Consider the following 15,487-nt stretch of genomic DNA (forward strand, 5'->3'; position numbering starts at 1 on the left):
ATTTGTAAAAGTGAAGAGCAGCATCTCTAAACCATGTCTGTGAAACTCAGTTATACATTGATATGTTTTAGTGTTTCTAGAGGAAAAAATGTTTAGGGATCAAATAAGCTTGGAATTTGGAATATATTACGTTACTAGATTACCCCCTCTTGGAGATTCACAATATATAATACATTAGTAGTTTAAAAACTTTGAGAAGTGCTGTAATTAAACAGCAAGAAAAAAGCCTATTTAAATTTGTTTAATCTGGCATTTAACAGACATTAAAAAATTGTGGTAAAGTATGTACAACGTAAAATTTACCATTTTAACCTTTTTTTTTTTTTTTTTTTTTTTTTGCGGTACGCGGGCCTCTCACTGCTGTGGCCTCTCCCGTTGCGGAGCACAGGCTCCGGACGCGCAGGCTCAGCGGCCATGGCTCACGGGCTTAGCCGCTCCACGGCATGTGGGATCTTCCCGGACCGGGGCATGAACGTGCGTCCCCTGCATCGGCAGGCGGACTCTCAACCACTGCGGCACCAGGGAAGCCCCCTAACCATTTTTAAGTATACAATTCAGTGGTATTAAGCACATTCACATTGATGTGCCAGAACTTTTCCATCTTCCCAAACTGACACATACCTATTAAACACTTACTTCTCAATTCTCCCCTCCCCCCAGCCCCTGGCAAAGACTCTTCTACTTTCTGTCTCTATGAATCTGACTACTCTAGGTACCTCATATAAGTGGAGTCATGAAGCATTTGTCCTTTTCTGACTAGCTTATTTCATTTAGCGTAATGTCCTTACGGTTCATCCATGTTGTAGCATGTCTTAGAATTTTCTTACTTTTTAAGGCTCAATAACTTTCCATTGTTACGTGTTTACCACATTTTGTTTATCCATTCTTTACCAAGTATTTTTAATTACTGTGTAGTATTCCATTGTATGTATGTGTCCTGGCATATGCAATGTTGATGGATATTTAGGTTACTTTCAGATCTTCAGTATTACAATCCTGAGATAAATATTTTTGCCGTTATTTCCTTCGAGCAGATCCTAGAAGTGGGGTTGTCCAAAGGGTATTCATGTTTTACACTTTGATATATACTACCAAATTACCCTCTAAAAAGTCCCAATTTTCATTCCCTCTTATAGTGCACAAGAGTGCCCATTTCTCTGAACCCCTGCCAGCATTTGGTTTTAAAGATCTTTGACCTTTGCACAACTGATCAGAGAAAATAACTTGCTTTTTTGTCTGTGTTTGGAATATCTTTGTTTTAGAAATCATATCTACCTTCAAATGATAATTTGCTGCTGTCCAAGTGATTTAAAATGTATTCTTTTGGTTGTGAAAAGTAGTTTTGGCATAAGTTGATAGTGACAATTTTGAAGGGTGACAATTTTGAAGGGCACATTGTAGAGAAGCTCTTGTGCCTTTATTAATTTTTTTAAAAAGCAATGCTTTCTTTATAATCACACTTACACACGACATGCTCATATATGACTTATCTCTGAAACAAAATTGTGTAGTCCTTGGAAGTCAGACTTATTGAATTCCAGCTGTGTGTAAGATTCTTTGTTGCCAGAAAGGATATGGTATTATGGCCCCTGTCCTTGTGGAACTTCCAGTCTGAATCCTCAAGTACATCATAGGAGGTGGAAAACATGTTTCCCAGGGCAGCCCTGTGGGAGCCCTGTCAGAACTGGAAGTGAATAAATATTTGTTGAGTGATTCCTACAGATTCCTCACTGTATGAAGTCATAGTGTACTAATAGAGAAGGTATCTGCTCATGTTAGGGCGTTTTGGGGGCTTCTGTTCTGTTAGGATAGTTAGGGAGTTGGTATGTGCCTTCAGAAGTGTTTGCCCATAACTTTTCTTCATAAGAGGTGATGGAACAGGTTCATTTTCCTGAAAAAGATTCTGTTGAAGGTACCCCAGTGTAGTTTTGCCGCTTTGTCCTTTGACTTTTTGGTGCCAGAACACCCATTAAATATGTGGCTTCTCACTGAAAGCCCTTGTTTTTGCAGGGGAGAACTAATCAATATGAAGTTGAAAACACCTGCCCCTATGCTGGTGCCTAGTTGCCTCACTTTCATCGGGAAGATGCTTGTCGTGATTGCTACAAAGATGTTTGTAGATCTGTTGATCTGTGATTCCATGGTTCTGTTACAAAACAAATACTGTCATAACTAAATCTATGGTTGTATACATCTTTGTGGTTATATAAGAACTTATTTTTACAAGTGAAACTTAAATGCTTCCCTTTATTTCTGTAATTTTTTTCTGATTAATACACTTAAAGTGATGGGCTGACATTATTGTTTCTGCGACTAAATGTCTCAGGTATTTGACACTTAGAAGAATCCCATGATATTAGGAAATATACTAAGTCTATATTAGGGTATAAACTTTTTGACTCAGGCATACCTTACTCACCTTTGCATTTCCTGTTAGCTTCAGTGTAAAGTAAGTACTTAGTGAATACTTAAGGGAAAAAATGAAAATTAATGTAATTCACTTGATCAGAGATGCTCCTTAGTCAAACGTACTCTTAATCTCAGTATCTTTAAGATCCACCAGGTGAGGTTAATAGAAGGATATGTTGCCAGACAAAAAATTTAAAAACTTCAGTTAGCTATAATGATTTTTAAACTAGATTTCCCCCTATGTTCCATTTCTAGAAGAAACAAATGACAAGAAAATCTGGTGTTCTAGGTCTTTCTAAAAATAAATATCTTCTAGGACTGTTCCTAGGAACATATTCAGTCTACCGTTCACATTCCTTGCACTTCATAATGGTTTTAGAGGAGCAGGGAGGTGACCCAGATGACCTGCAGAGTCCTGTGTTACAAAGGAAGCATGCACTTATTTTACCTGCTGTGAACTTAACGATAGAAGGATAAATTGTTGATATATTTTAGGATTATTTTAAACAAGAATTGAAAACTGAAGTTGGTAATGATATTTTTACCATCAGCATCATCATTATTACTAATAACAGCTAATTTTAAATTATGTACCAGCTGTTCTTTTGAGCATTTTACCTACCTAATATTCTATATATCCTTTCTTCCCTGCAATCCCCATTTCACAAATGAAGAAAGAAAACAGGCTCACTGAGGTTAAAGTTATTTTGACCAAGATCACATAGCTAGCAAGTGATAGGGCCAGGATTTGAACCCAGTTCTGCCTATAGGCCCTTAGGTTCCTAACTACTGTTCTGTAATATTTTCTTTGTTGAGTATTCCCATTTAACTGAGGAGGTACCATTTTGTTCCCAGAATAAACATTGTTACAGTTTTAACAGGATTCAGGAAGCAGTTCTTATAATTAGGTTTCTAAAATAAGAAATTAATCTGGTAGCTGACAAGTTTGATTAATAAGTTTTATTTTAAAAGCACAATACTATCTTAAATCAGAAGGAAGAAAAATGTATTTATTGAACAAAATTACTTTGGTGGTCCGTTTTTGTAAAATTCCTGGTAACTCAGGAAGCATTGTCTGTGCCCTTTTAGACATTTCACAACCATATGGCAGGAGGGGGAAATGTAAACTGAAATACAGTTTCATGCTTTAGCACATCGTTTGAGGAAAATACAGCTTGTTCCCCCATGACCTTATAAAGTAATGAGAAGACTGCATGGGAATGAAGGGAGAAAGAAAGGAAAATTTATTGTTTTAACAGTGGTTATATACTTTGAATGGCCTAAGGAGTTACTGTTACTTGTTTTGTAAAAGAGTAAGCCATCTTCTCTGATACCATGGAGATCTCATTGACTAGAGTGGTAGCCCCTAGAGCTTATAAGGATTTCCTTTCAGCTTGGACTTAATCCTTTTAAGCTCCTAGCTACAGGGACAAATGTTGATTTTCAAGGTAGCATTTTACCACATTGAATTTGTTTGAAAAATGATTCAGTCATTTTCTGCCTTATTCTTAAATGTTGCTGTGTACATCGTGTTTCTAGGTAGGTGAGCCCGTGAAACAATATGAAGAGAAGAAAATAGCCTTTTAAGGAAACTGGCCCACAGAAAGGATGGCCTTCTTGGACAATCCAACTATCATTCTAGCTCATATTCGACAGTCACATGTGACCAGTGATGACACAGGAATGTGTGAGATGGTTCTCATTGATCATGATGTTGACCTAGAGAAGATTCATCCTCCTTCAATGCCTGGAGACAGTGGGTCAGAAATTCAGGGAAGCAATGGTGAGACTCAGGGCTATGTATATGCCCAGTCAGTCGATATTACCTCAAGTTGGGACTTTGGTATTAGAAGACGCTCAAATACAGGTAAACATTGCCTTTTAGTCATGTCTTCTGAGCTTTAAATCAGTAAACAATCTTATAGAATAATGCATAATGTTGGCATGGGTTTAATGGGGAAAGTTACTGTGCATTAACAGGAATGTGCATGTATTACACTAACAGTGAGTCTAAGCAATCTCTCCATCTCTGCGACTGTGAATGGAGAGAGTCTCTGGAGTGATGCTGTTAGAAGGAGGTAGACAGAAGAGGGATAAGGAAGCAGACAGAGGAAGAATAGGTGAAAAAGTTGGCTATGAGAGGAGCGTTCTGTTTCTAAAAAGTGACTGTGTAGAGAGGGAAGTGGACTGTTTCGTGTATCTTCACAGAGCAACATTATTCCCAGTAGACAGACTACCTGGAGGCAGATTTCAGGTTGACATGATAAAGAAACTTTAATACAGAGAGCTGACCAGCCAAGGGTGCTGCTGCCCGAGACAGTTCTTGCCCTGGAGGAATTGTAGCGGGGTATGGGGTTCGGAGGGAGGCTACTGAATATTTGTTAGGCCTGCTTTTAGTAGGAATTCCTACACTGGGTGTGAGATTAGAAAAGGTGCCCTGTTTTTGATACATTACCATTATTTAGTTGATCTCTACCCTTTGATAATTGTGGCTTGAAAATGCTCAACTTTAGCATATATCTATTTAGTCGTTAGCTTTGAAACACTTATCATTCCCCTTTTCCAGCTTAAGTGTTTTGGGAGCATTTCAAGGGCAATGTGATAAACCAAGTCCTTTACTTAGATAAATTATTTAGACTTTATAATCTAGTTCAAATATGACAGGGTATTCTACAAAATAATTTTTTTTTTTAGATAATCAAAAAAAATAATCTCCTAATCAGTAGCAATAACCAGCTAACTCCCAGGAAAAGTAACGGCAGGATATATAGTAGAACATTGAAAATATTTATATGTTTATTTTCACAGTCCAAATGTAAAATGTATGTAAAGGAGTACTGCAGGTAGAGCAGGATACAATTCACAGTGCAAAGCATGTTAAGGTTTTGGTTCAGAATTCAGCATTCTGTGACATCTACAAAGAATAATTTGCTCTTGTGATGAAAATAATTAATAGCATTTCCCAGTATCTAAAGGAACTTTTATCAAAATAGGATTTGAGTGAAGGTTTGAATATAATTTAGAACCATTGATTCTAGGTTCTCTAGTTGAAACTGACTTCCTTGCAAGTTATTGAGATGATATCTTTTATGACAGGTTGAATGGATTTCAGTAGGAGAATGCTGCTAAATTGAGAGCTTTATGATTATATTACTTTGCTGTACCCTTCACATTTATTAATTGCAATTGAATGTATTTTTCTTCCGTGGAATTTGGTTAGATATAGTGACATTGTCAGAATGCTTTTGCCAGCATAGTTTAATTTTCTGGCAAGATTAGTTTCAGTGTTTCCCTACCACAAGGCTAAGGCAGGAATGTAAGATTTCCTATCTTGGAAATGGTTGCAAGAAAACTTTATTTTATTTATTTATTTTATTAGCGTTGTGCCAGGATAGGAAGTTGAAGATTAGCAAGAGGAAACTAATTTGAAGAGGTGACATCAGTTGTGACTTTCTTTTCCATTGTAGTCTCCGTTTGCAGCAGTTGTTAATGTATGCTGGACAGTATTTCTTTAAAAGATCAGTTCACTGACTTTTGAAGGTTGATCAGCCAGTGGTAATATAATCACAAATGCACAATTTTAGATGATGCTTTTGTTATTGTTGTTGGAATTTCTTAAGCTAGTACTTGGATGCTAATAATTAATTAGGATTGTGAGGTATCCTAGCGACCAGGGAATTTACTTTTTAATCCTTTCAGCATATCTTAAAATTTTGTATAAGAAAAATTGTTCTTTTTAAGATTTGACTAATGTTACAAAGATACAAATCATTTATTTTACTACCTATAAACTGTTTCAGCCCACTGAAGAAAAGCTATGCTAATTTATATAGCTTTGACATTTTATAATTTTCATGATTTTTAGATAAAGGATTTTATATTTAAAACTTTAATAGTCTAGTCTGAGTTCATTTATCTTTAATTTTTGAAACGGGTAGAGTAATTCATAACAGTAATTTTATTCCTGTAATGTAATATTCACTTCAGTTCATTTGTGCATTAAAATTCCTTTAAGACCGTTATTAATGATTTATATAATGAAATGTCATATTAATCACAGAAGTTTTCACATTTTATTATTCTCTTCCATGTTAATACTATCTTTATGATCTCTATTAATGTTTTATATCCTCTAATTTCAATTATAAATCAAGAATATTTTCATGTTTTTGTTGGTATTTGCTTTTCAGGGGTGCCACCTTTAAAATTTTATGACTTTTTCCCTACATATGCAATATAAAACATCTTTATTCATATAAAGGTAGTTAATTATGTCTTTGTTTATAGTAAACTTTCATTGACAAACTTATAGTTATAATATTTCTTTTCAAGCTCAAAGATTAGAACGACTCCGAAAAGAGAGACAAAACCAGATCAAATGCAAAAATATTCAGTGGAAAGAAAGAAATTCTAAGCAATCAGGTAAATTGAAATAATTTTAATTGTTAATTTGAGATTTATATATTTAGTTTATATTATTATATAAGAGCTTTTAATTTTAATTCATCCTTTTAAATCCTCTAGGCAGATACCTCTGTGTTTTAAGCTTTGAACTCTTTCACTTGGGTGCCTTGGCCTGCTGAAGCTGTGTGTTCTTTAGGTCTTGTCTTTTTGGCCACTCCTTCTCCTGGATCACAAGAATTGATGAGTGCAGGGCATATTTTGTAGAAACTGTTGTACCAGTACCTTGTTCTTAGAGCCAAGGTGTACCTATGATTTGGATGGGCCTCTGGATTGTAGGTCCCTCCTGGCAGTTCTAACCTAGACTTGCCCTTGCCTCATTAGCCCCAATAACAATCTTTTTTGCATATATGCTAATTCTTTTCCTTTAGCTTACAGACCATTATGTTGCTGGTATTAGCATTTGCAGTATGTGTTCATGTGGTATGTATTGATACATTAAAAAGCTGGCTGTCTTATATATTTTCAAAGCTTCAATCTCAGCAGGGAGAGAAGACTTTTTGAGAAAGTACAAAATAGAATGCTATTAAAATATTTTCTAATGTTTTATCATGTTTCCTAGACTTTTTTTTTTTCTTCCTTTGAAATAAATGTCTGCAGTTGTCTTTTATATCTTCTTAGCACCTCCCACTACCACTCTGGCATATAATACATGTCCAATCAATTTTTGCTGACTGACTCCTTTGCTACATAATATTTATGAAACCAGTAATATTAATGATTATCACTTTAACAGCAGCACCTACGTAGTGCTGTGGTAAGTACCTTATGTGCATTACCTCCAATGCAATGGTCTTAGAAGGTGTATGTATCATTGCTGTCGTTAACAGACGAAACAGAGGGTCACAGAGGCTTAACTTGCTAAAGTTACAAGGCTAGGAAGTGGTGGTGCAGTAGAGCCATGTTTTGTATCTAGCACTGTCTGCACGTAAAGGCCAATCTCTTTCTGCTAAACCATGTCATATAAAGTGGTTATTGCTTTCTCCTACTGCAATTGTAAACCCAGGAGTGTTCAATGGGTATGATTTTCTTAATGATTGCTTCTAAATAACGACTGTTTAGAATGAGAAATCCACTTCTTTCTCTTTTTTGTATCTCACTTCCGTGACTTCCTATAGTTCTTCTTGAATGTCTTTTTAGTTTTGCTCTTGGTACTTTAAAAATCTCTCCAGGCTGGCCTTTTCTGTTGATCTAGTTAATACTTCTCTCCGTTATATTTAGCATAAACTGGAAAACCCTTATATCGTTTATTTTGTCTACTTTCTTCAATATTTTTGTATGTCTTAATGTTTTTCCTATTTATCTCTCCTTAATGAAGTCAGAGCCAGTTTAATAAGCCCATCGCTCCAGCTACCCTTTGTTTTGCCTTCTTCACTTCCATATCTTAAAATGATCATAAATAAATAAATTAATAAATAGAGTAGAGCATCTCAAATGTATCTTCATTAACCCCTTTCACAATGTGAGAAGTAATTTCTTCAACCTACATTTTGATGCATCTAATAAGTTTTGGTACTCCCCCGCCCACTCCTTAAAGTCTAATCCACTTTAACTTTTGTTCAGTGTTTCACAGAATGTGCTGGAGAAACAAATAGTCCCCTGTTGGCTTTCATTTTAACCACACTGTCCATTATGTATATCTGCTTCTCTCTCCCTCAGTTTCCTTCCCTTTATTTCTGTCTCAGAGATTTCAGTAATTGACACTGTGATCTTATTTCTGGAAGAGCTCCTTAATGTGCCTGCCCATGCTTTGAGATGTTGACCTTGATTCTGGCCAGACCAGTAGCCTGCCTGGTGGTTACTCTTGATGGTTAGGGTGAACCTCGTCAATGCACAGAAGAATGCCTTTGAATTTTCTGTTAAGCTGGGTTCTATCATTACCACAGACTGGCACTCTGGTTATCCTGAAATGTGTTCGAAAAGTGGAGTTCGCAGTCCATTAAACATCTCCCTGGCAAATGGATCAGCCATTCTATTTTCACACATCTCTCAAATACATACTCTCTTTTGGCAAGAAATGCCACCACAAAATCATTTTGATATTAATTGGGAATTTTGACTAGGTAATCATTCATTCATTTCCTCATTCTTTTTCTGCTAATTACATTTTGTGAAAAATCCTTTCATCTGTTTTTTATCTTTGTTTTATTTCATTTCCCACTAGAAGAATCATCATTATGAATATGATGACCTCCCATGGAATGTTCTTTTTCCACACTTATTCTATCTGCTACATCCAGTTTATTCTTTAAGATACTGCCTAAATGCTTCCTTTTCATAGAGGAGTTAGAAGGGATCTTAGAAACCATCTGGTCCATACCTCGAAGTTCTTTATGAACCTACTGACCCATATGCCACGAGACCACATGGTAAATGTAATACCTTATAGTAAGATTCTTTTAGTATTTCTGTAACTAAAACTGCATGGATAAATGTGAAGACGATGTCATTGGAAGACAGCTTTGTCAGGAATAATCTCAAATCAAAGACTAGTATTTTTAATTTTATTGTTTTAAAATGGTGTTGGTATATTATTTACAAAATTGATTATTCTTATTTATTGAGTCATTTAACAAGTATTTCTTTTACAACTTCTGTGTGCGTAGTAATTCTGTGCTAGGTGCTTTGGGGAATACATGATTCCTGTCCTTAAGAAATTTGAAGTCTAATTGGAATTCAAGGCTATTTACATGTGAAGTTAAATAATAACTTAAAACAGTAATGTAGTTTTTATCAGTTACTTATGAATATTCCTGAAGTTTTCTTACTATAACTTCTATTATTGGTTTCTTAAGACAGCAGTTCCCAGATACAATGGCTGTATAAAAGTCAGAAATGCACCCAAAAGTACACATTATAATGACATTCTATATACATTTCTAGGCCCTGTCTGTGTAATTCCTGGTTCAGTAGGTAGAGGTTGGGGTCCACAAATATATATTTTTCAGAAGCTCACTGGGTGATTCTGATGGGTAACCAGCTCTGAGCACCACTGAATTATAATATGCCAGCCACTAACTTTACTTCATCTTCATGCAAGCAGAGCAAATTAGCTGTTAATATTTCTGTATTATTGGTGGGAAAACTGGAGGACAGAGGCGCTAACTAACTTTCCCAAGTTACTTACTTACAAGTAGTTACAAAGTCAGAATTCTCCTGGCCAGTCTGATCCCAAACACTGTAGTCTCTCCACTGTGCTCCATTCTCTCCCATACCATAGGCAGAAAGGAGCTGCTCCTGGAGCTTTGAATATTGAGGAGTCTTTGGGGTTCCCTTGTACCTTTCTTTCTCTGTGTGTCAGCTACAGCCAATGTTCAGGAAAGGTACCAAAGCTTCTATATTAAAAACTTTCAGTTGAAAATAATGAAAAGCAAGTGAAGTCAAAGTTGAAGAGCAGCTTGAAGTTGAGCAACTCAAGAAGTATAGCTGTGTCTTATGAATGGCTTAGAACCAGGAAGAAGGGCTCTGTGACCTTTTCCAATCTTATCTCTGCTTTTTTGTGACCCTCTGCTCTCTCCTTCCTCCTCCCATTCTGCTACCTATCCCCACAACTACTTTTTCTGCTTTTCTGATCCAGAGTTATTCATTCAACAAGTATTTAGCTCCCACAGTATGCAAAGGCAGTTATGCACTATTATAGGTCTAGAAGGTAGAGCAGTGAACAAGACAAAGTCCCTCCCCTCGTGGAGATTGTTAGGGAGAAAGGCATTTAAACGAACATAGGAGGTCAGGTGTCAGAATGGGAGAAGTGGCATAGAAAACAATATCCCCCAACTAAGGTCGGTAAGGAATGCTAGGCATGGGATTGTGCTGTTTTATATAGGGTAATCAGGGAAGGTCTCATTAGGAAGGTGGTGGATGAGCAGAGATCTGAAGGAAGTGAAGGAGTGAGCCAGGCAGATACTGGGAGATGAATGTTCTAAGATGAGGGAACAGCAAGTGCAAAGGTTCTGTGGCAGAAGTGTGACTGATGTACTCAAGGAATAGCAAGGAAGGATGCTTGTTGGTTAGAGTAGAGTAAGCAAGGGAAGGAGTGAGGTCAGAGAAGTAAGTAGTGGGAGACCTGATCATGCACAGTCCTATAAGGACCCTGGGTGAGGTGGTTTGATCAGAGTACTGATATGATGTGTGACTTACTTTTTACTTTTTTTTTTCCTAGCTTGAATTTCATTTAAAACAACTATTATAAAATTTTTCAAACACAAAAACAAAGAAAAAAAATTTTCAAACATATACAAAAGTAGAGAGAATGGTGTCATGAACCCCACGTGCCTATCACCCAGCTTCAGCAGTTAGCAATATATGTTTCGTCTTGTGTCATTTAGACATTCACCTCCCCTCCCCTCCCAGATTATTTTTAAGCAAATTCTAGCTATCATATAATTGCATACCTAAATACTTACGTGTTTGTTTATTTATTTATTATTTATTTTATTTTTGGCTGCATTGGGTCTTCGTTGCTGTGTGCAGGCTTTCTCTAGTTGCGGCGAGCGGGGGCTACTCTTCGTTGCGGTGCGTGGGCTTCTCATTGAGGTGGCTTCTCTTGTTGCGGAGCACGGGCTCTAGGCACGTAGCTTTGGCACGCGGGCTCAGTAGTTGTGGTTCACGGGCTCTAGAGCACAGGCTCAGTAGTTGTGGCACACGGGCTTAGTTGCTCTGCGGCATGTGGGATCTTCCCGGACTAGGGCTCAAACCTGTGTCCCTTGCATTGGCAGGCGGATTCTTAACCACTGCGCCACCAGGGAAGCCGTGTGTGTTTTTTAACATGTAATAAAACTGCTCTACCACTATCCTCCAAAAATTAGCAGGAATTCTTTACTATTATCAAATATTTTCCTGATTGTCTCAATTTTTTTCCTGCCACCCCCCATTTTGTTTGTTCAGGTCTAGATCTAAGGTCCACACCTTACTTTTGGGCAATGTGTCTCATTTCCTTTTTAATCTATAGATTCTCTTTCATTTTTTATTCTTGTAATTTATTAGTTGAAGAAACTGGGTCATTTTGACCCATAGTATTTCCTACATTCTGGCTTTTGCTAATCATATCCCCATGGTTAATATGTTCCTCTGTCCTCTTTATTTCCTATAAACTGGTGGTTAGATCTACAGAATTGCTCAGATTGAAGTTTGATTTTTGGTAAGAACACTGTGTACATGCTGATCTATATTTCCTATTGCATCATTTTAGGAAACATGGAATGTCTTACTGTGTTTTTTGTAACAAGATTGATGGTGGAATCAGGCCTTATCCATCCATTATTAAATTACTCTCATCAGCTGTTCATCTGATAGTTTTAGTGGCCATTAATGAGTATCACCTAGATTCATTATTTCATTAAGAGGTGTGAAATAGTGATTTCTAATTTTATCAACTTGTTTTATATGAAGAACTTTCCCTAATCTATTATTGGCTATCCTCAAGTATAGTCCCTACAAGAACAGCAGGATAAATGCTTGCTTCTTTACCTTTGTCAGTTGTTTTCAGAATGAAGAGTTTGTTCCCTAGCATCCCATGTAGATGACCAATGAGGGTTTTTTTCCCTTTGTATCATTATGCACTCATGGGTTTTTAAGCATAATTTATATTTTTCAATTCATTGCAGTTATTCTTTTTTTATGCTGAAATTGTCCCTTTGTATAGTGAGTCCCTTCACATTTGCTGCTAAGTTCTTTTGACACAATTCCAGTAATCTTTCATAGTTTCCTTGCTTTCTTGTGTAACAAGATGTTGCAGGTTCATCTTGCACATTTTCTTCCCCAAATCTGGAATCAGCTGTTTTTCCAGGGAGTCTTGATTCTTTTTAGTGGTAAATGGCATTAAGAGACCACAACTGAGCTCTAGGGGGGCTCACTGGATTGATTTTTGTTTTCCTTGTAGGCCTTTTCAGGGAGTATAGCTCAGAAAAAAATAAATTTTTAAAGAGAATACATTGTGAGTTAATGCTGATAATTCCAATTCAGATTTAGGAATTTTTACTTTTGATTTTATGTTTATGTATGCTTTCTCATGCTGAAAATCTTGGTTCCAGAATAGAAATACCAATGTTATTATTAACATTATGATTAGTGAAAACAGTTTAAGATTTTTTTTTGTCTTTTTGATATGTTCTAATAGGGAATGTACAGTCAAATTACTATATGATAAAGTTACTTAAAATAATTCCTCTCTTTGTAGTTAAACTGCCAACTAAATATTACACTTAAGTTCATTTTTAATTTTGCTTTTATTTTTAGAGGTTGCACTTTTTCTTTATTAATTACACAAAACATTTACATGGTTGTAAAGTTAAATACATAAAACAGGGTAAACCAGAGAAATCTAGCCTCATTCTTTGTCTTCTACTCTTTTAGATAGTCATTTTAAAAAAGGTTTTGACTTTTCTGTCCACTTACAAATATATATAAGCATATTTACATTCATATTCCCCTCTTTTTAAATTAAAGATAGCATAATACACACTATTTTATGCAATCCATTTTTCATTTAGCAACACATCCTGAGAATTACTCTGGAGCAATACGTAGAGATAGGTTTCATGATGTGGTTGTACCATAGTTTAGCCAACCAGTCCCTTGTTGAGGGATATTTGATCGTTTTCAGGCTTTTGCTGTTGCAAATGGGACTGCAGTGGAAAGCGTCATGCATATTAGTTTAGTTTTGTTTTTTTGCCAGTGTCTCTAGGATCAGAATCCTGAAAGTGGTATTGTTGGGCCAAGGGGTAAATATATGGTTTTCTTCGACATTGTTACATTCCCCTTTATTGAGATTTTGCTGTTTTTCATTCCCTCTAGTAATGTGTCGAGTGTCTATTTCCTGATAGAAGTGGAATGGTATCATAGTATAGTCTTTTGGTTTTTTTTTTTAATATATGTATTTATTTAGTTATGGCTGTGTTGGGTCTTCGATTGCTGTGCATGGGCTTTCTCTAGTTGCGGTGAGCCGGGGCTACTCTTTGTTGCGGTGTGCGAGCTTCTCATTGCGGTGGCTTCTCCTGTTGCAGAGCCCGGGCTCTAGGTGTGTGGGCTTCAGTAGTTTTGGCTCACGGGCTCAATAGTTGTGGATCACGGGCTCTAGAGCGCAGGCTCAGAAGTTGTGGTGCACAGGCTTAGTTGCTCCGCGGCATGTGGGATCTTCCCGGACCAGGGCTTGAACCTGTGTCCCCTGCATTGGCAGGCAGATTCCTTTTTTTTGCGGTACTCGGGCCTCTCACTGCTGCGGCCCCTCCCGCTGCGGAGCACAGGCTCCGGACGCGCAGGCTCAGCGGCCATGCCTCACGGGCCCAGCTGCTCCGCGGCCTGTGGGATCCTCCCGGACCAGGGCACTACCCGTGCCCCCACATCGGCAGGCAGACTCTCAACCACTGCGCCACCAGGGAAGCCCGCCAGGCAGATTCTTAACCACTGCGCCACCAGGGAAGTCCCTCGTAGTATAGTTTTAAATTGCATATTTCTTATTATGAAATGTGGTTGAACATCTTTCCATTTGTTTAAGAGCTCTTTGAGGGGCTTCGCTGGTGGTGCAGTGGTTGAGAGTCCGCCTGCCGATGCAGGGGACGCGGGTTCGTGCCCTGGTCCGGGAAGATCCCACGTGCCGCGGAGTGCCTAGGCCCGTGAGCCATGGCCGCTGAGCCTGCGCGTCCGGAGCCTGTGCTCCGCAACGGGAGAGGCCACAACAGCGAGAGGCCCGCATACCACACAAAAGAAGAGCTATTTGAATTTCTTTTTCTGTGGATATTATATATTTTTTGTCCATTTTTCTATTGGGTTGTTGGTCAGTGTCTTCTCTACTTTGAGAATCTTTATATATTAGGAAGTTTTTATTTTTATTATTTTTTGCGGTATGCGGGCCTCTCACTGTTGTGGCCTCTCCCGTTGAGGAGCACAGGCTCCGGACGCACAGGCTCAGTGGCCATGGCTCACGGGCCCAGCCGCTCTGCGGCATGTGGGATCTTCCCAGACCGGGGCACAAACCCCTGTCCCCTGCATCGGCAGGAGGACTCTCAACCACTGCACCACCAGGGAAGCCCAGGAAGTTTTTATTTTTATGTCATCAGATTTATCAATTTTCTTCTTATTCTGAAGTTTATAACTTTTTTTTTTCTTTATTAAAATTAAAAAAAAATTTGGGCTGCACCAGGCAGCATGCGGGAGCTTAGTTTCCTGACCAGGGGTCGAACCCGTGCCCCCTGCAGTGGAAGCGTGGAGTCTTAACCACTGTATCACCAGGGAAGTTCCTATAACTTGTATTTTAAAAGACTCATTGGCTGCTGTGTTGAGAAGAGACAGTGGTCTGGGTTGGGGTGGGGGAGGCAAGGGTGGAAACAAGACCAGTTTGAAGGTGGTGGTAATAATCCAGCTTTGGTAGCTATAGGTGGTTCTGGATTATCTTCTTAAGTTTCTGTTGATGGATAGGATGTGCGAGAAAGAGAAAAGTGGAATGACACCCAAGTTTTTTGCCTAGCAAAATTGAGTTGCCATTAACTGAGAAGAAAATTGTGGGAGGGGCGGGTTTGTGGGGAAGATCAAGAGTTTGGTTACAGACGTGTGAAGTTTGAGATACCTATTGGACATCCAAGTGGAGGTGCGAAATATGAAGTTGAATCTATAATTTTAGGGC

At 37.9% G+C, this 15,487-nt stretch overlaps 1 protein-coding gene across 4 annotated transcripts in view; it reads left to right on the top strand.

Annotated features, from left to right (window-relative positions):
• The window catches only part of MAPKAP1 (MAPK associated protein 1), a 231,184-nt gene that overhangs the window by 22,695 nt on the left and 193,002 nt on the right, over positions 1-15,487 (top strand). For all 4 annotated transcript variants that reach the window (XM_082656563.1, XM_082656562.1, XM_082656565.1 and 1 more), the window contains 2 exons: positions 3,949-4,276; positions 6,742-6,831. In XM_082656563.1, coding sequence (XP_082512689.1) covers positions 4,018-4,276; positions 6,742-6,831 — 349 coding nt within the window. In that variant the 5' untranslated portion in view covers positions 3,949-4,017. The remainder of the gene's footprint in view (positions 1-3,948; positions 4,277-6,741; positions 6,832-15,487) is intronic.

Source organism: Grampus griseus, assembly GCF_964374135.1.
Source record: "Grampus griseus genome assembly, chromosome: 6".
Lineage (NCBI taxonomy): Eukaryota > Metazoa > Chordata > Mammalia > Artiodactyla > Delphinidae > Grampus > Grampus griseus.